We start from the raw sequence: 22,331 nt of genomic DNA, 5'->3' as shown, positions 1-22,331 counted from the left end.
TAATAACTGTTCTTAGTGATAGTGTGCAACAGACGCAGGATCTTTAGTTGCTCTTGACAACAGATTCCCTTTTCGTTTCACAAGTTACTTTAACCCCTCTCTCTAGTGATCCAAGGTTTCTTACATGTCCATTTAATGTCATTTCTGATTAACTTATACAGAAAGCTATTTTATCACGCAATAAATTAGTTCATATTAATTTCAGACCAGGTCATCTCTTGTAAACTACTCTTAAAAACAATATATATTGAGGACTATCTCGCCGTTATGTTGTGCATAGAGCTGCTTTTCTTTTCCGTGTTAGTTAACATATCAGTTATACGTATAGTATTCTTACGTAATATCGACTGGCACAAGACCGTTTTACCAGTCCGCAGTCAAGTGAAAGATTGTCATTTAACACATTTTATCTGTGTGAGTAATGAATATTCCTCTTTGCCTAGTTGATAGCAATAAACATGGTGAATAGGGCACATATTTCGAATCTGTTTGTATAGTTGTCTTAAAGACGTTTCCATGTGATTTCGATATTTCGTTTAAGTGCTATTTCTTTGCGAGCAATTTTTGCGTAGTAATTTTCTTAAATAAATAGAAATGTCATGTGGGTAGGGTCTCCCGTCCTGTAGACCGTTCGCCGGGTGCAAGTCTTTTGACGCCACTTCGGCGACTTGCGCGTCGATGGGGATGAAATGATGATGATTAGGACAACACAACTCCCAGTCCCTGAGCGGAGAAAATTTCCGACCCAGCCGGGAATCGAACCCAGGCCCTTAGGAATGACATTCTGTCGTGATGACCACTCAGCTACCTTGTGCGGACATCTGCTTAAATGAGAAAGTCCTTTGAAAACTCAACGTGATTACATACAGCAAAAGTCAGTACCAACGTATTGGTGATAAATGGATACGTTATGTGGCTACACATTTAAAATACATCGTTATGAATTGCAAATCAGGTAATGAGTCCTTTGTTAAGAAACTGAACTTCTTGCGCAATTTATGTGCTAAATAGTGTGATTACTGTCCACGTATATGAATTTGCCCACCAGCCACTCCCTCAAACCACACTGTTATGTCACAGTATTACTGCTTGCTCCGTTGAACAGTACGAGATTTTGAACTGTATAACTTAAAGTAACAAATAATTGGTGACTATTTTCAGAAGTAGACTTTAGAGCAGAGACAGGGAACTTAGCATGAAAGTGAAGCCGTTACGTGGTGAAACGTGGAAAAATTAAAAGTACTTAGAACAGAATTTCATCATGTTCTTCAAGAAAGCTGTGAAAGATCGCCTGTAAACAATGACAATAGTTCCTTACATCCAGAAACAAGAAAAAGGAGAAATAAAAGAACTGTCGATACTATTGAACGTATGCCAGTATATTTCAGTATTAAAATGAACGTCACAATACACACTCGAGACAGATGTTCGCATATAGCAGTAACAGAAAAATACCCGTATTGCAAAGCGATTATTGCTATATCTGTTGTTACATTGTCATTCCGTGGATCGTCTTTGGTCTCGATGACCAAAGGTAATCTCAAGACTGACAGTTTAAGAAACTCTATAGCAATGATCATCTTGCAAAGCTGGAATTTACTGTCATTCGAGAACAAAAGAAAGAAGGTATCTATACTCATATATAACAATAAATGAAAAATGCCTGATTTGCAAAATGTTTGTCGCTGTAGCCATATATTCTTCCATTACTGTTGTGTTTCACCATGAATATCTTCTTTCCTCAGCTCTGAGATTAGCGCTGGTGCCTCGTTGTGTAGCCACATAATGGGGCGAATGATCCGTGCGTCACTTTCGCAATGAACCTTCAACCTTCACTGTCATTCTTGATTGGAAGGATCCCAGTTCTTCCTGCAGTCGTGTTTGTTTCTCTAAAGCTGCTTCAAGTTTCGTTTTGAGATACTGCAAAGAAGTAAAACATAGATTACTTTTAAAAGGATTCTTCAACAGAAATAAAGGACTACCCCTTCTCTAACTGAAAGAGGTAATTCAAGCAAATTACATAATGCAATTCAACTGAAACATAAATCACAATATAAAACTTTTCTTAGAATATAACTTCCTACTTTCGGCGGAAACCAATATAAGGTCAGGAGTACCCAGGCGGTGCACACGTTTGAGCTAGACGTGCTATTAACTGTATCATAAGACACATGTTTGTTCTGAGGCAACAATGATGCCACCCCAAGAGTAAAGAATCCGAATTACACGCTACTTTAAACCGGCGCACGCGGAAGGATTTATCCGAATGAATGAAGCATTATGCGCGGGGCCCTCCAACGAGCTGCGGATTTTGGCGATCTAACGCTGCAAATGGGACAGAAATTGGCACGATATCCCTCATGAAGACATCCTACAACACTATTAGTCGATGCCAATGTTTGCCTAACGGTCAGAGGTGGACCAACGCGTCACTGATTTGTTGAGTTTGTGAAGTTCTTCCTCTTGAATAAACCACCAAATCTACCTGAAACAGTAATCATTTGTTTATCTGTACATGTATATCATAACTACCGATTTCCGTTCCACTGGGATAATTCCACTGTCATGCGTCTTTTTTTCTTTGAGTATACAGGGTGTTACAAAAAGGTACGGCCAAACTTTCAGGAAACATTCCTCACACACAAACAAAGAAAAGATGTTATGTGGACATGTGTCCGGAAACGTTTAATTTCCATGTTAGAGTTCATTTTAGTTTCGTCAGTATGTACTGTACTTCCTCGATTCACCGCCAGTTGGCCCAATTGAATGAAGGTAATGTTGACTTCGGTGCTTGTGTTGACATGCTACTCATTGCTCTACAGTACTAGCATCAAGCACATCAGTACGTAGCATCAATGATTTGTGGTCACTGTAGGCTCTACCTACCAGCGCCCTGATGCTCGGAGTTGGTCCTGTATGCCCTTGCAATCCACCTGGTCCGCGTAGCAGGTACGAACACCCGTCAGTGCAACAATACATAACTAAACACACAGTTGATACATGATCTGAGTCAAATTACACAGCCAGCCTCATCAACATTTAGTGAAGCAGTAAATGTAATGGCTGGGTATTAAAACACTACAGAGATATACTAATACATGCACGATGAGGGTCAGTAGAGTCCTTTCACACTTATTTGACTTGGTTTTATATATGGTGATTGATATTCATTAATATATAAAACTGTTTACTTCAGACAAATGGGTAACTAAAGTTGGGAAACTGTGTTTCATTGTTCCCTTTGCAATAACAGGTTAGTGCTCATCACGAACGTGATTTTGCAGTCAGTGCAATGTTTAAAAATGCGGAGTTGGCAGATGTCCATTTGATGTATGGATTAGCACGGGGCAATAGTCGTGGCGCGGTACGTTTGTATCGAGACAGATTTCCAGAACGAGGGTGTCCCGACAGGAAGACGTTCGAAGCAATTGATCGGTGTCTTAGGGAGCACGGAACATTCAAGCCTATGACTCGCGACTGGGGAACACCTAGAACGACGAGGACATCTTCAATGGATGAGGCAATTCTTCGTGCAGTTGACGATAACCCTAATGTCAGCGTCAGAGAAGTTGCTGCTGTACAAGGTAACGTTAACCACGTCACTGTATGGAGAGTGCTACGGGAGAACCAGTTGCTTCCGTAGCATGTACAGCGTGTACAGTCAACATGTGGTTCATGCACGATGGTGCTCCTGCACATTTCAGTCGAAGTGTTCGTACGCTTCTCAACAACAAATTCGGTAGCCAATGGATTTGTAGAGGCGGACCAATTCCATGGCCTCCACGCTCTCCTGGCCTCAACCCTATTGACTTTCATTTATGGGGGCAATTGAAAGCTCTTGTCTACGCAACCCCGGTACCAAATGAAGAGACTCTTCGTGCTCGTATTGTGGACGGCTGTGATACAATATGCCATTCTCCAGGGCTGCATCAGCACATCAGGGATTCCATGCGACGGAGGGTGGATGCATGTATCCTTGCTAACGGAAGACATTTTGAACATTTCCTGTAACAAAGTGTTTGAAGTCACGATGGTACCTTCTGTTGCTGTGTGTTTCCATTCCATGATTAATGTGACTTGAAGAGAGGTAATAAAATTAGCTCTAACTTGGGAAGTAAGCGTTTCCGGACACATGTCCACATAACATATTTTCTTTCTTTGTGTAAGGAATGTTTCCTGATAGTTTGGCCGGACCCTGTATAACTGAGAATGCAGGCTTTCTCGGCGAATCTTGAAGATAAATTCTTCTCGGGTTGACAGCCTAGTCAATGCGTTGTTCTCCAGCAACGTTTCAGCAAGTTTCTTACTTGCCATCTTCAGGCGAAGTGTCGGTTTCACGTCTCGTCCGGGTCTTTATAGCCGCTGGACCACGGGCATCTCTGCATCCTTGGCGAGGACCTATGGCAGCGCCATCTAGCGGGCCAACCATAGCGCTATCTGGTTTCCCCCTTCAAGCTTGACGAGTTTCGTTCTTTGTCGTTTTTTCGTTTGATGCTTATCTCATGAGATATTTGGCCCAGTCACTATTAATGGACCACCCTGTATAGACTGAAATTGAAGGACGACCCATATTGTCTCTTGAAGGGTTTTCAGTTAACTGATATCAAATACATCACTCTACCTCTTAAAAATTACATGAAAGACCGTGAGGAAAAGTAGAAGATAGCTGGGAGACGAGGGATCACATTCTCCACTTCAGTATCCCTTATATTGTATGGGAAAAATAAAACACAGTTTCCCAACTTTAGTTACCCATTTGTCTGAAGTAAACAGTTTTATATATTAATGAATATCAATCACCATATATCAAACCAAGTCAAATAAGTGTGAAAGGACTCTACTGACCCTCATCGTGCATGTACTAGTATATCTCTGTAGTGTTTTAATACCCATCCATTACATTTACTGCTTCACTAAATGTTGATGAGGCTGGCTGTGTAATTTGACTCAGATCATGTAGCAACTGTGTGTTTAGTTATGTATTGTTGAACTGACGGGTGTTCGTGCCTGTGACGCGGACCAGGTGGATCGCAAGGGCATACAGGACCAACTCCGAGCATCAGGGCGCTGGTAGGTAGAGCCTACAGTGACCACAAATCATTGATGTTTATTCAACAGAACGCTTTGCATGTACAACATTTTTACAACGCGCTGTTTGTGTTCCTGTAATATCAGAGAGACACAGACTTCCATTAGAAGACATTTCTTTCGTTCCCCTGCCATCTTTACCAGCTTTATCTGACTGCCACGACTATGGGACCAGAACTTCTTGAACACATAAGGAATACGATAGGACTGCGTCTGGTTCTGTACATATTACCTGCATTTATGTCGATAAACTTCGAAAACAAATGGAAATAATGTGGGATATTATTTTGGAAAACACCATTACCACCGTAAGGCTGTCTCTATGAATAATTTTGGTAAACATTTTTGGAATGCAGTGATCAATAGATTATTACAATTTAACTAAAGTTCAGTCTTGATCACAACACTTATGTCTCAATAACATACGTGACCGGTTTCGGTTGTATATATTTATATAACCACCTTCAGACCCATGGCTTTCTTGGAGGATGGTTGACTTCGTAGCAGCTGAGGAGAGCTCCGCCTACCATCCTCCAAGGAAGCCATAGGTCTGAAGGTGGTTTTATATATATATATATATATATATATATATATATATATATATATATAACCGAAACCGGTAACCTATGTTATTGAGACATAAGTGTTGTGATCAAGACTGAACTTTAATTAAAATACACTCCTGGAAATAGAAAAAAAGAACACATTGACACCGGTGTGTCAGACCCACCATACTTGCTCCGGACACTGCGAGAGGGCTGTACAAGCAATGATCACACGCACGGCACAGCGGACACACCAGGAACCGCGGTGTTGGCCGTCGAATGGCGCTAGCGGCGCAGCATTTGTGCACCGCCGCCGTCAGTGTCAGCCATCGCAGTCTTTAACACTGGTAGCATGCCGCGACAGCGTGGACGAGAACCGTATGTGCAGTTGACGGACTTTGAGCGAGGGCATATAGTGGGCATGCGGGAGGCCGGGTGGACGTACCGCCGAATTGCTCAACACGTGGGGCGTGAGGTCTCCACAGTACATCGATGTTGTCGCCAGTGGTCGGCGGAAGGTGCACGTGCCCGTCGACCTGGGACCGGACCGCAGCGACGCACGGATGCACGCCAAGACCGTAGGATCCTACGCAGCGCCGTAGGGGACTGCACCGCCACTTCCCAGCAAATTAGGGACACTGTTGCTCCTGGGGTATCGGCGAGGACCATTCGCAACCGTCTCCATGAAGCTGGGCTACGGTCCCGCACACCGTTAGGCCGTCTTCCGCTCACGCCCCAACATCGTGCAGCCCGCCTCCAGTGGTGTGGCGACAGGCGTGAATGGAGGGACGAATGGAGACGTTTCGTCTTCAGTGATGATAGTCGCTTCTGCCTTGGTGCCAATGATGGTCGTATGCGTGTTTGGCGCCATGCATGTGAGCGCCACAATCAGGACTGCATACGACCGTTGCACACAGGCCCAACACCCGACATCATGGTGTGGGGAGCGATCTCCTACGCTGGCCGTACACCTCTGGTGATCGTCGAGGGGACACTGAATAGTGCACGGTACATCCAAACCGTCATCGAACCCATCGTTCTACCATTCCTAGACCGGCAAGGGAACATGCTGTTCCAACAGGACAATGCACGTCCGCATGTATCCCGTGCCACCCAACGTGCTCTAGAAGGTGTAAGTCAACTACTCTGGCCAGCAAGATCTCCGGATCTGTCCCCCATTTAGCATGTTTGGGACTGGATGAAGCGTCGTCTCACGCGGTCTGCACGTCCAGCACGAACGCTGGTCCAACTGAGGCGCCAGGTGGAAATGGCATGGCAAGCCGTTCCACAGGACTACATCCAGCATCTCTACGATCGTCTCCATGGGAGAATAGCAGCCTGCACTGCTGCGAAAGGTGGATATACACTGTACTAGTGCCGACATGGTGCATGCTCTGTTGCCTGTGTCTATGTGCCTGTGGTTCTGTCAGTGTGATCATGTGATGTATCTGACCCCAGGAATATGTCAATAAAGTTTCCCCTTCCTGGGACAATGAATTCACGGTGTTCTTATTTCAATTTGCAGGAGTGTATAATGCCTCTATGAATGATTGTAGGACTTCATAGCAGTCCCATACTAGAACTGCTCTTCAACATAATAGCTATATGATCCTTTTTATATAGCAATATACAGCGAGTTATAACAAGTGAATGAAATTTCATTTACTTGTTACCACTAATTTGAAGATTTTTTTATTTCTATATAAATAAATATAAATAATCGTTATAGGAAGAATTGCTTCAAAATTTACCTGAGTACACAGGGCGTGAAGCAAAATGCACAACACGACTGACCAGTGGCTGACTGGAATGCTTAAATCATGCCCATATTGATGCACTCAATGAAACTATGAGTAACCATATATATTACTAAGTATGGTGGGCTCAGCAAAGGATGAACGCAGCAGAATGTGTATGAAATTCATATCGATGGACTTCTACTTCGACAGATCCTCAAAAACACAGCAAAATGGTTAGCAATAGATAGCGTCTGGTTAACTGCTATACACAGGCTTTAATGTGCTGAATCATGAAGGCAATTATTGCTTGCTAGCTGTGAAACCATGAGCATATGTGTGGTGGTGGACAAGGATCGACACACTAATCACAAAGAAACAAACACTAGAATAGTCTCAAATCCTCTCAGAATTTCACCTTTATCGTCACTGTTGGGTTAATGCTATAAGTAGGCCATGTGGGAGGTGGTTGAAGCCTATACAAAATACGCAAAAAATAACTCGGCAAACAAAATAGACACCCGTTGGTATTTCACACCGGATTTAGGTACTCGCTGTACACAGAATTTAATATTGACGCAATGTAGGGGACGATTCCTTGCAAGTTGTGAAACCATGAGCACGTGAGGTTCAAAATGGTTCAAATGGCTCTGAGCACTATGGGACTCAACAGCTGTGGTCATCAGTCCCCTAGAACTTAGAACTATTTAAACCTAACTAACCTAAGGACATCACACACATCCATGCCCGAGGCAGGATTCGAACCTGCGACCGTAGCAGTCGCACGGTTCCGGACTGCGCGCCTAGAACCGCGAGACCACCGCGGCCGGCGCACGTGAGGTGGTGGTGGACAAAAGTAGACACTATACCTGCAATGTTAGCGCCACTAGAATTGGCTCAAACCCACTAAAAAATCCACAGTCTATGCAATAGTGTTTACTATAGCTCGAAATGGTTGAAATGGCTCTAAGCACTATGGGACTTTACATCTGAGGTCATCAGCCCACTCGACTTAGAACTCATTAAACGTAACTAACCTAAGGACATCACACACATCCATGACCGAGGCAGCATTCGAACCTGCGGCGTAGCGGTCGCGCGGTTCCAGACTGAAGCGCCTAGAACCGATCGGTCACAGCGGCCGGAACTATAGCTTGTCAGCTATGATACAATGGACTTGTGGGGGGGGGGGAGGGGTGGACAAAGACTGGCGTACTAGCCTCAAGGAAACCATCCCTAGAAGAAAGTACACTCAGAATCCTACGTGAACAATCTATGATCAATATTAGCAAAATATTAACCACTACTTGGGCACATAACGTTGGCTCAAACTCGCACAAAGGGATCATCATCAGAATACACTCTTCCCACAGACATTACAAAAGTAATTAAAATTAAGGGATCTTATGTCACTTCCCTGACATACGTAACTCTGAAAGTAAAGAGACTGGTTGATTCTATAACTAAGTACTTATTCTTATATCTGAAACCACAAAACAAGCAAGACGCTCTAATAGATCTCAGTTACCATTCCAGTGACTGAATGCCTGTCGTTGCAGACGTCAAGAAACGGCTCCATATTCAAAACAGTGTGTGGCGTGTGTGTGTAGATGGGGGGGAGGGGGGGGGAGACGGAGTAGTTTTGGCGACCAACTGCAGCAGATCCACAAAATACACGATGTTACAAAAAGGTACGGCCAAACTTTCTGGAAAGATTCCTCACACACAAAGAAAGAAAATATATTATGTGGATATCTGTCCGGAAACGCTTACTTTCGATGTTAGAGCTCATTTTATTACTGCTCTTCAAATCGCATTAATCATGGAATGGAAACACACAGCAACAGAACGTAAACCAGAGTGACTTCAAACACTTTGTTACAGGAAATGTTCAAAATGTCCTCAGTTAGCGAGGATAAATGCATCCACCCTCCTTCGCATGGAATCCCTGATGCGCTGATGCAGCCCTGGAGAATGGCGTATTGTATCACAGCCGTCCACAATACGAGCAGGAAGAGTCTCTACATTTGGTTCCGCGGTTGCGTAGACAAGAGCTTTCAAATGCCCCCATAAATGAAAGAGGGTTGAGGTCAGGAGAGCGTGGAGGCCACGGAATTGGTCCGCCTCTACCAATCCATCGGTCACCGAATCTGTTGTTGAGAAGCGTACGAACACTTCGACTGAAATGTGCAGGAGCTCCATCGTGCATGAACCACATGTTGTGTCGTACTTGTAAAGGCACATGTTCTAGTAGCACAGGTAGAGTATCCCGTATGAAATCATGAGAACGTGCTCCATTGAGCGTAGGTGGAAGAACATGGGGCCCCCAATCAAGACACCACCAACAATGTCTGCCCAAACGTTCACAGAAAATCTGTGTTGATCACGTGATTGCTCGATTGCGTGCGGATTGTCGTCAGCCCAAACATGTTGATTCTGAAAATTTACAATTTGATCACGTTGGAATGAAGCCTCATCCCTAAAGAGAACATTTGCAGTGAAATGGTGATCGATACATTGTTGGATGAACCATTCGCAGAAGTGTGCCCGTGGAGGCCAATCAGCTGCTGATAGTGCCTGCACACGCTGTACATGGTACGGAAACAACTGGTTCTCCCGTAGCAGTCTCCATAAAGTGACGTGATCAACGTTACCTTGTACAGCAGCAACTTCTCTGACGCTGACATTAGGGTTATCGTCAACTGCACGAAGAATTGCCTCGTCCATTGCACGTGCCCTCGTCGTTCTAGGCCTTCCGCAGTCGCGAGTCATAGGCTGGAATGTTCCGTGCTCCCTAAGACGCCGATCAATTGTTTCGAAAGTCTTCCTGTCGGGGCACCTTCGTTCTGGAAATCTGTCTCGATACAAACGTACCGCGTCACGGCTATTGCCCCGTGCTAATCCATAGATCAAATGGACATCTGCCAACTCCGCATTTCTAAACATTGCACTGACTGCAAAACCACGTTCGTGATGAGCACTAACTTGTTGATGCTACGTACTGACGTGCTTGATGCTAGTACTGTAGAGCAATGAGTCGCATGTCAACACAAGCACCGAAGTCAACATCACATTCCTTCAATTGGTGAATTGAGGAAGCACAGTACATACTGACGAAACTAAAATGAGCTCTAACATGGAAATTACGCGTTTCCGGACACATGTCCACATAACATCTTTTCTTTATTTGTGTATGAAGGAATGTTTCGTGAAAGTTTGGCCGTACCTTTTTGTAACACCCTATATATCTTTGACTCAATCCCTCGTCTTTGTTCTTTGCTAAGCTTGTCCGTGAAATTAGGTTGCCAATGGTACTGTCTGCTCATTCATCTGTGGCTTCCCCACATAAGTCTTCAAAATGTTTAAATGTGTTTGAGTTCCTAAGGGACCAATCTCCGAGGTCATCGGTCCCTAGACTTACACACTACATGTTGTTTTGTTGTGGTCTTCAGTTCTGAGATTGATTTGATGCAGCTCTCCATGCTACTCTATCCTGTGCAAGCTTATTCATCTCCCAGTACCTGCTGCAGCCTACATCCTTCTGAATCTGCTCAGTGTATTCATCTCTTGGTCTCCCTCTACGATTTTTACCCTCCAAGCTGCCCTCCAGTACTAATTTGGTGACCCCTCGATGTCTCAGAACATGTCCTACCAACCGATCCCTTCTTCTATTCTAGTTGTGCCAGAAACTCCTCTTCTCCCCAATTTTATTCAATACTTCCTCATTAGTTATGTGATCTACCCATCTAATCTTCAGCATTCTTCTGTAGCACCACATTTCGAAAGCTTCTATTCCCTTCTTGTCCAAACTATTTATCGTCCACGTTTCACTTTCATAGATGGCTACACTGTATACAAATACTTTCAGAAACGACTTCCTGACCCTTAAATCTATTTTCGATGTTAACAAATTTCTCTTCTTCAGATACGCTTTCCTTGCCACTGCCAGTCATTTTATATCCTCTCTACATCGATCGTCATCTGTTATTTTGCTCCCCAAATAGCAAAACTCTTTTACTACTTTAAGCATCTCACATCCTAATCTAATTCCCGCTGCATCAACCGATTTAATTTGGCTACATTCCATTATCCTCGTTTTATTCTTGTTGCTGCTTCACGTCTGCTGTGCAGCGAGCTGCCTTAATTTAAGTATTAACTGTATTTTTCTTACTTGTCACTTCTTCTTCCGTGTGTTTTTGCTTTTAGGAAGCTTTAATTGTCGAGTGCTATTAATAGTGTTCCATAGATCTCGTGTTTGTTTTGAACACAGTCAGAGAGTCCCTTTAGTCAGCCATAGTGCCAGTAGTGCTAGTGTTTGTTTTCAATACAGTCCAGAGACAGGTAGTCCTATTTTCATTGTTTTCTACAAGAAGTGGCTAGCAATCACAGTTTAGTCAATTATCAGCCGCCTTTAGTGAATTAGCAGTCTAGTTAAAAGTTGAATAAGTCTCTTCAGTAAATTGATTCCTTAGGATGGATATTATGTGTGACTGCTGTGTATGGACGCAGGAGGAGCTGGCCACTCTTCGCGAACAGCTGAGCGTGTTGATGGCCGCAGTCAGCCGTCTTCAGGCTGCTGCCTCGGAGTGTAGCGGCAGTGGTGAGTCTGGTGCGTCGCAAGGTACACCCCAGGTGTTAGCTGCTTCACCCACTGTCCCTGCTGTCGATACATCTTCGCGGGTACCGGGCGCGGTTGGGCCACCCTCTCCCCAAGGAGAGTGGCGGGTTCAGCGGCGTTCGCGGCGCACGAGGCGGAGGGTCAATGTGGAGGCTGGCAGTGTGGCATCGCCCGCTCTGCCTGTGAGTGGACATGTGGCCGCTCCCTCAGCAAGGTCCGAGCAGGCACACGGGGGGAGGGGTTTATTAGTTATTGGGAGCTCCAACGTTAGGTGGGTGATGGAGCCCCTTAGGGAAATAGCGGAAAGGTCGGGGAAGAAGGCCAGTGTTCACTCTGTCTGCTTGCCGGGTGGTCTCATCCTAGATGTGGAGAAGGCCCTACCGGCGGCACTGGGTGCACCCGACTGCAAATTGTTCTCATGTCGGCACCAATGACTCCTGCCGTCTGGGTTCAGAGGTCATCCTCAGTTCTTACAGGCGGTAGGCGGAATTGGTGAAGGCGGAAAGCCTCGCTCGCGGGGTGGATTCAGAGCTAACTATTTGTAGTATCGTTCCCAGAACCGATCGCGGTCCTCTGGTTTGGAGCAGAGTGGAAGGCTTAAACCAGAGGCTCAAACGATTCTGCGGAGAGCTGGGGTGCAAATTTCTCGACCTCCGCTAACGGGTGGAGAAATGTAGGGTCCCCCTGAATAGGTCAGGCGTGCACTACACGCCGGAAACGGCTACAAGGTAGCGGAGCACGTGTGGAGTGCACATGAGGGTTTTTTAGGTTAGAGAATTCCCTCCCTAGGCCCGACAAGACGCCTCTTGAAACGCGGCAAGGTAGGAGTAGCCAAAATGCAACAGAGAATAACAATATTAATGTGCTAATAGTAATCTGCAGGAGCGACTATAGAAAGGTCCCAGAACTGCTCTCATTAATAATCGGTCACAACGCCCATATAGTACTAGGGACAGAAAGTTGGCTGAAACCAGACGTAAACAGTAATGAAATCCTAAACGCAGATTGGAATGTATACCGTAGAGACAGGCTGGACAGTGAAGGGGGACGCGTGTTTATAGCGATAAGAAGTGCAATAGCATCGAAGGAAATTGACGGAGATCCGAAATGTGAAATGATTTGGGTGAAGGTCACGGTTAAAGCAGGCTCAGACATGGTAATTGGATGTCTCTATAGGCCCCCGGGTTCAGCAATTGTTGTGGCTGAGCACCTGAAGAATAGTTTGGAAAATATTTCGAGTAGATTTCCCCACCATGTTATAGTTCTGGGTGGAGATTTTAATTTGCCGGATATCGACTGGGAGACTCAAACGTTCATAACGGGTGGCAGGGACAAAGAATCCAGTGAAATTTTTTAAGTGCTTTATCTGAAACCTACCTTGAGCTGTTAAACAGAGAACCGACTCGTGGCGATAATATATTAGACCTTCTGGTGGCAAACAGACCCGAACTATTTGAAACAGCTAATGCAGAACACCGAATCAGCGATCATAAGGCGGTTACTGCATCGATGATTTCAGCCGTAAATAGAAATATTAAAAAAGGTAGGAAGATTTTTCTGTTTAGCAAAAGTGACAAGCGGATTTCAGAGCACCTGACGACTCAACTCAAAAGTTTTGTCTCAAGGACAGATAGTGGTGAGAATCAGTGGACAAAGTTCAAAACCATCGCACAATATGCGATAGATGAGTATGTGCCAAGCAAGATCGTAAGAGTTGGAAAGACCCACTGTGGTCCAACAACCGAGTTAGAAAACTGCTGCGGAAGCAAAGGGAACTTCACAGCAAAAATAAACATAGCCAAAGCCCTGCAGACAAACAAAAATTACGCGAAGCGGAATGTAGTGTGAGGAGGGCTATGCGAGAGGCGTTCAATGAATTCGAAAGTAAAGTTCTATGTACTGACTTGGCTGAAAATCCTAAGAAATTTTGGTCTTATGTCAGAGCGGTAGGTGGATCAAAACAAAATGTCCAGACACTCTGTGACCAAAATGGTACTGAAATAGAGGATGACAGACTAAAGGCCGAAATACTTAATGACTTCTTCCAAAGCTGTTTCACAGAGGAAGACTGCACTGTACTTCCTTCTCTAGATTGTCGCACAGATGACAAAATGGTAGATATCGAAATAGACGACAGAGGGATAGAGAAACAATTAAAATCACTCAAAAGATGAAAGGCCGCTGGACCTGATGGGATACCAGTTCGATTTTACACAGAGTACGCGAAGGAACTTGCCCCCCTTCTTGCAGCGGTGTACCGTAGGTCTCTAGAAGAGCGTAGCGTTCCAAAGGATTGGAAAAGGGCACAGGTCATACCCGTTTTCAAGAAGGGATGTCGAACAGATGTGCAGAACTATAGACCTATATCTCTAACGTCGATCAGTTGTAGAATTTTGGAATACGTATTATATTCGAGTCGAGTATAATGACTTTTCTGGAGACCAGAAATCTAGTCTGTAGGAATCAGCATGGGTTTCGAAAAAGACGGTCGTGTGAAACCCAGCTCGCGCAATTCGTCCACGAGACTCAGAGGGCCGTAGACACGGGTTCACAGGTAGATGCCGTGTTTCTTGACTTCCGCAAGGCGTTCGATACAGTTCCCCACAGTCGTTTAATGAACAAAGTAAGAGCATATGGACTATCAGGCCAATTGTGTGATTGGATTGAGGAGTTCCTAGATAACAGAACGCAGCATGTCATTCTCAATGAAGAGAAGTCTTAGGAAGTAAGAGTGATTTCAGGTGTGCCGCAGGGGAGTGTCATACAACCGTGGCAAGTTCACTGAGGCATTTTGCGGATTATGCCGTGGTGTATCGAGAGGTTGTAACAATAGAAAATTGTACTGAAATGGCAGGAGGATCTGCAGCGAATTGACGCATGGTGCAGGGAATGGCAATTGAATCTCAATGTAGACAAGTGTAATGTGCTGCGAATACATAGAAAGATAGATCCCTTATCATTTAGCTACAAAATAGCTGGTCAGCAACTGGAAGCAGTTAGTTCCATAAATTATCTGGGAGTAGGCATTAGGAGTGATTTAAAGTGGAATGGTCATATAAAGTTGATCGTCGGTAAAGCAGACGCCAGACTGAGATTCATTGGAAGAATCCTAAGGAAATGCAATCCGAAAACAAAGGAAGTAGGTTACAGTACGCTTGTTCGCCCACTGCTTGAATACTGCTGAGCAGTGTGGGATCCGTACCAGATAGGATTGATAGAAGAGATAGAGAAGATCCAACGGAGAGCAGCGCGCTTCGTTACAGGATCATTTAGTAATCGCGAAAGCGTTACGGAGATGATAGATAAACTCCAGTGGAAGACTCTGCAGGAGAGACGGTCAGTAGCTCGGTACGGGCTTTTGTTGAAGTTTGGAGAACATACCTTCACCGAAGAGTCAAGCAGTATATTGCTCCCTCCTACGTATCTCTCGCGAAGAGACCATGAGGATAAAATCAGAGAGATTAGAGCCCACACAGAGGCATACCGACAATCCTTGTTTCCACGAACAATACGAGACTGGCATAGAAGGGAGAACCGATAGAGGTACTCAGGTACCCTCCGCAACACAGCGTCAGGTGGCTTGCGGAGTATGGATGTAGATGTAGATGTAGATGTTCATCTAATGTCCTCCTTTCAAGACACTGTCCATTCCGTTCACACTACTTAAACTAACGTAAAGTAACTTATGCTAAGAAAAACACACACATCCACGCCCGAGCGAGGACTCGAACCTCCGGCGGGAGGCACCACGCAGTCCGTGACATGGCGCCTCAAACCGCACAGCCGCGGGAAGCAAGTGGATCGGCTAGGACGTGTTCAAATGAATAAATTAACAAGTCTGCCGGCCCGCTCCTTCTCCAGAGGGGAATGTTCCATTGACCAGTTAAATACGTAACATGAAAGTCAGTGTTGTATATGTGCGACTTGCATCAAAATGATAACAATGAAAGAGTACATGAGTAATATACAGTGGGTAAGTTGGTGTTTTTTTGTGTGATTTACGACTTAATTCTTGACCTTGGTAACAAGTGCACTATCTGCTAATTCGGCTTTCACCTAAATTGGCTCTTACGTAATCGCGCTCTCTCTGTCTAGGCCGTCTCTGTCACTCGCCTTTTCCCCCATTCCCCTCAAATGCCTTGTGCCTAATTTCTTTTGAGTATTATACTTTCAGCCAGTGGGTGCTTAGTGCTCTGAGGTCTGATCCATTCAGCGTCAGATTAAAAAAATCATCTGGGCGCCATTTACCCACCAGCATTGCCAGCAGTAGCGAATATTACCAATTGTTAAAATTATTGATATTGTTGAATATATTTGCCATCTGTTCTATTATAACTGCTTTTTTAAGTACTTGTACGTTGTGTGTTCAACTCATGAGGCGCTTACACTGAGCAAGGTGGAGTTTGACGAATCTGTTAACTGACAGCTTTCTACATTGATACTGGAAGGGCACGATAATGGACAAGCGTAAGACTGTAGACGGTGGAATATTGTTCTGCAAATGATGTCTATGCACCAGAATGGGAAAAAGATGCGTTTCCTGACGAACACACCACGTTGCATATGGTGGAATTGTAGGCCTTTCCTAAAATGTTTATTCAGTTTCCCGTCATCCAAGAAGCGTAAGCAATTGTAGTGAACTTTAATCTCTCTGTGATAATAGTAATTATCAATTACAGTAAGCATTAATTTGTCTATAATAATAATTATTATTATTATTTTTGTTGTTGTTGTTGTTGTTGTTATTTTTGCATGAAGTTATATCCTTAGGGTTCTGTTCTTCCTACTACAACACTATTGGAGGTGTTCAGTTTATAAAGAGGATAAGAAATAGCTATGGATTGTGAAGGGTCTTTAAATATCCATGCATATCATCATCTCGGTACATTTTTTGGGTTGACAGGTACGACAGACGACGTCAACCGTCAAGTATTTGGAAAAAAGATATACCATCGTCACATCACGCTGACAAGCATTCAAAGTTTTCATATTTTTGTTTTTCGAACAGCACGATGTGATGGCGACTGTTCCAGTATTCGAGAACTTGGGTTGAGAATATTTTCCGAAATTATTAGGTAATAAAAACGGGCACTGAATGTGTTTGTCGAAACTGTAAGCAGTCGATAGTGATTGACAATGGTGCACAGCAATTCACAAGGGAAGCCCAGTTACGTTTGCATTATTGGGGACAGGTAAAACACTTCAGAAAGTGAACCAGTGTGTGTGTGTGTGTCTGTGTATGAGTGTGTGGTGTAATTTTGTGTTGTATGTGTGTAAAATAATTTAAAAATCTCTCCAAAAACAGCATTTTTTAATGTGAAACCCAGTTCATGTTGCAAAATACATTTTGTCTTTAGAGAGGTCTGAATAAGCTTGGACCCAGCTTTCGAGAGAGGAGGTGAAATTAAGGTAGACGTATAAAAATTCCACGTATAATTAGTTTCCCAGTCTCCCCGTGTGAAAAGTCTAATTCTCGTTCTTTACAGTGAGGAACGTAATAATAATAACTGTCAGGCAATTAAGCCTTAATTTAATGCTCAGACTTCAGACCCTGATGTAACCCGCTTTATGTCTACCGAGCATATCAACCAGTTACAGACAGGTGAATATCGAGCATCCCAAACATCCCATAATAATAACTGTCAGGTAATTAAATCTTAATTTATTTTTCCAGGCGCTTCCTGTGACTTGAGATCTCAGACGGGTAGCTCACCGTCATCAAGAGATTTGCACTTGGGTTCCAATTCTTCGGAAATCGGCCTACAGCAATATTCTGCATTGCCCTTGCAGTTACCTGGCAATAAGCACCAAAAGCATAGGCGAATATCGTGTACGATCATTATAGTTCAATTAGTATAACACTAAATTAATGTGCAAGTGCAGCGCTGGCGCTGATTTACCCGGTGTTTGTCACACACATGCAAAAGGAATTTTTTTGTTGTTCATCTTTTCGACTTCTGCATAATTAATTTAATGAGTGGCGGACTATCAATATGACACCTGCCATTCACATCATAGTACCTAGAGCTGGTTTCATATTTTTAAATACGTGCGGTAGCAAATGAAATCCTTGCGAGACGTCATACAATCATGGTATAAACTGTGTTGGAAATAGGTAGTAATCAATACCATTTAGATACTGTAAGTCTTGCAAGTTTTTCATAAACATCGGTGAGCACCTGACACACGTTTTTCGCTTTGAGGTTACAGTACATATAAGACACATCGAAACAATCTTCTTGAGCAGTAAATCCATAATCCTACTCTTCTGGAGAAATAATTTGCTATAGAGCAGTTAACACATCACTGCTAAGATGATTCTGTGAATATACCAGGATCCTGCTTTCACCATTAGGCATCACCAGCAGCAGTTTCAGTTCACTGACTGTTGTGTCTATGCTCACAACAGGAATAACACGTTCACAGCCTTCGCACAAGTTAGCGGTAAGAGCGACTGTTCCGGTCTTAGCGCCATGAAACACGTTAGTCGTTGCTACTGTAGCGACCCTGAGAGCCGTGCTTAATATTCACTTATATTTGTATACGGCAGATACATTATGTAAGTACGCCTCAAATGTTGCACCGCTGTTAGAGGGAAAGATCTATAGAAGCAGCTAGCGACAGTTTGTTCGCTCAGTCATGTGAGTGAGTGAATTTCAACAAGTCATGCCGTACAGTTTAGTTACTTTCCCTGCAGAAAGAAAGCAGTCATGTGGTGTGGAGATGAATGTCGTCCTAAAAATAGACAGAATTATACTTCTTCTACCTCTTTTTTCCCTTCCAGATGTGGTAAAATCACTACCTGACGGAAAGAAATGCTGCTGTTCAACATTACGTACAATCTAAACATCATTACACGTAAGTATGTCAATATTGTAATGTCTGCAGACTGTGAGTTCTTTCCAACAGTGAGATTCGAAAATCCCAGATACAATGACGTGAAAGTAAAATTTTCCAGAAACTAATGGAACTGCAAGTGCGATAGCTCAATGCAGTTTGCGCCAGTGTTCCACGGAATCACTCAGCCGTCATCAGCAGAGTTGGGCAACCACACAGCTGCAATGAGAGCGAGTGTACATGTTTGCAGGAATCTCCTTTAGTAACTAAATGTATACTAATTATGCAATCCTGTAGACACTAGACCACCGACTCAGCTGGCAGCCAACTTTCTTCAGATTGTACGAGAAATTATGGATCAATTTACTGGAGCTAGTGCGTAAACACTCTACCTCCCCTTCCAAGACAGAGGAAACGGTTTCTTAACTATACTACACCTGCTGCTTATCAGATGCCACAGTGCGAGCTATTGGGATTCATATTTAAGTACATTTATATATCCAGCAATATGTAAGAGTTTATAAAAATAAAAAGCAACAAGTGTATTATTATGCACTCGTATCTATAAAAATCCCAATACAGTAATACAAATGCATAGTCATCGCCACGTCGCCATCTTTAGTAACAGTGTGGTCCTGAAGTGATGCTGAAAACTTGACGGGACTGTTAACACTTCCTAAGGAAATTTGATTCGAGTACGTATACATATTTTCAAATACACTATTGCAACCAGAATACCAGCTATTACATGCGATTTTACACAGCATTGATGGAGTTACATACCACAAGTTTGGCGAAAGCAGTGATAGTTCACCACCAGAAAGGTAAAATCCAATACAGTATTTATATTCTATGACAATGTCGTGGAGAATCAGGATCACATATTCAGCTTTTCTGCTTTGACAAACATGTAAAATTGGACATTTGCTATCTGAGCCAGACGTATTTCCAGAGTACAAATCAGCCGGTTCGTGATAATGTTAACCTCATCACCGTTTCCAAAGAGGGACGATATACATTTAAAGCATATTTACCAGGTAGGTGTGAGTACTGACATGATGTTCAATGAATTTATAACCATCTGTGCAGATTGCTGGAATTACAGTATGAGTTTCTGCTTACTGACAAAACTAGAAATGACGGGTAGCATAGATGAAACATTCAGGAGGTCCTGGTTATTAAAAAGTGATGCCACTATATGATATGCAATAACCATATTCAGATGTACGTCAAGCATTCAGGCCAATAGTAGAATTATGAATAGACAGAACATCCATTCATAGGCGGACGCGAAAATTGAAGTTGTTAACATAACTGTTAATGGTCATACTACGGAAACGCAGTCGTTGGGAAACGTCATCCAAAACATAATAACTGTAGAGCGTCATGCAACAGAAGAAACATTAGATGCCATCAACGAATCTCTTAATCGGTATCCTACAGAAATGCAGACGTTGGGAAGCGCTATGCATGCTCATTGCATAAGCTGTTCATTAAATACACTCCTGGAAATTGAAATAAGAACACCGTGAATTCATTGTCCCAGGAAGGGGAAACTTTATTGACACGTTCCTGGGGTCAGATACATCACATGATCACACTGACAGAACCACAGGCACATAGACACAGGCAACAGAGCATGCACAATGTCGGCACTAGTACAGTGTATATCCACCGTTCACAGCAATGCAGGCTGCTATTCTCCCATGGAGACGATCGTAGAGATGCTGGATGTAGTCCTGTGGAAAGGCTTGCCATGCCATTTCCACCTGACGCCTCAGTTGGACCAGCGTTCGTGCTGGACGTGCAGACCGCGTGAGACGACGCTTCATCCAGTCCCAAACATGCTTAATGGGAGACAGATCCGGATATCTTGCTGGCCAGGGTAGTTGATTTGCACCTTCTAGAGCACGTTGGGTGGCACGGGATACATGCGGATGTGCATTGTCCTGTTCGAACAGCAAGTTCCCTTGCCGGTCTAGGAATGGTAGAACGATGGGTTCGATGACGGTTTGGATGTACCGTGCACTATTCAGTGTCCCCTCGACGATCACCAGAGGTGTACGGCCAGTGTAGGAGATCGCTCCCCACACTCTCATCGCTGAAGACGACACGTCTCCATTCGTCCCTCCATTCACGCCTGTCGCGACACCACTGGAGGCGGGCTGCACGATGTTGGGGCGTGAGCGGAAGACGGCCTAACGGTGTGCGGGACCGTAGTCCAGCTTCATGTAGACGGTTGCGGTCCCCTAGGCACTGCGTAGGATCCTACGGTTTTGGCGTGCATCCGTGCGTCGCTGCGGTCCGGTCCCAGGTCGACGGGCACGTGCACCTTCCGCCGACCACTGGCGACAACATCGATGTACTGTGGAGACCTCACGCCCCAAGTGTTGAGCAATTCGGCGGTACGTCCACCCGGCCTCCCTCATGCCCACTATACGCCCTCGCTCAAAGTCCGTCAACTGCACATAACGGTTCACGTCCACGCTGTCGCGGCATGCTACCAGTGTTAAAGACTGCGATGGAGCTCCGTATGCCACGGCAAACTGGCTGACACTGACGGCGGCGGTGCACAAATGCTGCGCAGCTAGCTCCATTGGACGGCCAACACCGCGGTTCCTGGTGTGTCCGCTGTGCCGTGCGTGTGATCATTGCTTGTACAGCCCTCTCGCAGTGTCCGCAGCAAGTATGGTGGGTCTGACACACCAGTGTCAATGTGTTATTTTTTCCATCTCCATGAGTGTAGAAGAAACATTGGAAGATATAAAACAAAATCCTCTAGTAAATTTTAAGGAGAAGAACTATCCTGAAGTAGTATTAGAACCCTTCTGTATTTAATCAGTGTAGTAAATACTAAGGTGAATAAGATTGGAAAAACAATTTCAGACATTTGAAGAGAGACTATAGAAGATGCGAGCAATCTCGAAGTCAGGGTAGTAGGCAGAAATATGTTGACAAAATGCAAAGCCATCGACGTGTGGAAGTCAAGTCTATGGAAATTATGGCTGCTAAAAGTAGGGCTGTATAACATCTAAACCTGCTATCGAATCCATCGAATGACTCTCGAAGGCTGGAAAATACAAAAAAGGTGCAATTACTGATTTCATTAATTGTCACAGAGATAACAAGATAGACAAAAGATAATGTTAGCAGGAAAAAAACATGTATGCTTAGCACGCAGCCTGTACGTTTAACACAGCACGCAGTACTGGTTGGCAGCAGAGAGTTTGGCCCTGAGCACTATGGGACTCAACTGCTGTGGTCATTAGTCCCCTAGAACTTAGAACTACTTAAACCTAACTAACCTACGGACATCACACATATCCATGCCCGAGGCAGGATTCGAACCTGCGACCGTAGCTGAGAGTTTGAAACCACGCAGCATTTACTGAATCTAATGTTCCTAAGAGCAGCGAAACCTAAGAAATATTTACAGAAAGATCTAGAAAAGTACAATGAAAGAGACCACATTTTCTGCGTACTCATAAGAAAGTCAATAGGGAAATG

At 44.1% G+C, this 22,331-nt stretch overlaps 1 protein-coding gene across 2 annotated transcripts in view; it reads right to left on the bottom strand.

The window, feature by feature from the left end:
• Positions 1 to 1,356: 1,356 nt before the first annotated feature.
• LOC126336362 (chromosome partition protein Smc-like) overlaps positions 1,357 to 22,331 on the bottom strand; it is a 69,251-nt gene continuing 48,276 nt past the window's right edge. For both annotated transcript variants that reach the window (XM_049999960.1, XM_049999959.1), the window contains exon 5: positions 1,357 to 1,920. In XM_049999960.1, the coding sequence (XP_049855917.1) occupies positions 1,807 to 1,920 (114 nt within the window). In that variant the 3' untranslated portion in view covers positions 1,357 to 1,806. The remainder of the gene's footprint in view (positions 1,921 to 22,331) is intronic.

The sequence above is a fragment of the Schistocerca gregaria genome, chromosome 2 (genome assembly GCF_023897955.1).
Source record: "Schistocerca gregaria isolate iqSchGreg1 chromosome 2, iqSchGreg1.2, whole genome shotgun sequence".
In the NCBI taxonomy this organism is placed as follows: Eukaryota; Metazoa; Arthropoda; class Insecta; order Orthoptera; family Acrididae; genus Schistocerca; species Schistocerca gregaria.
Note: the sequence above shows the minus strand (reverse complement) of the source record. Positions and strands in the feature narration are given on the sequence as shown.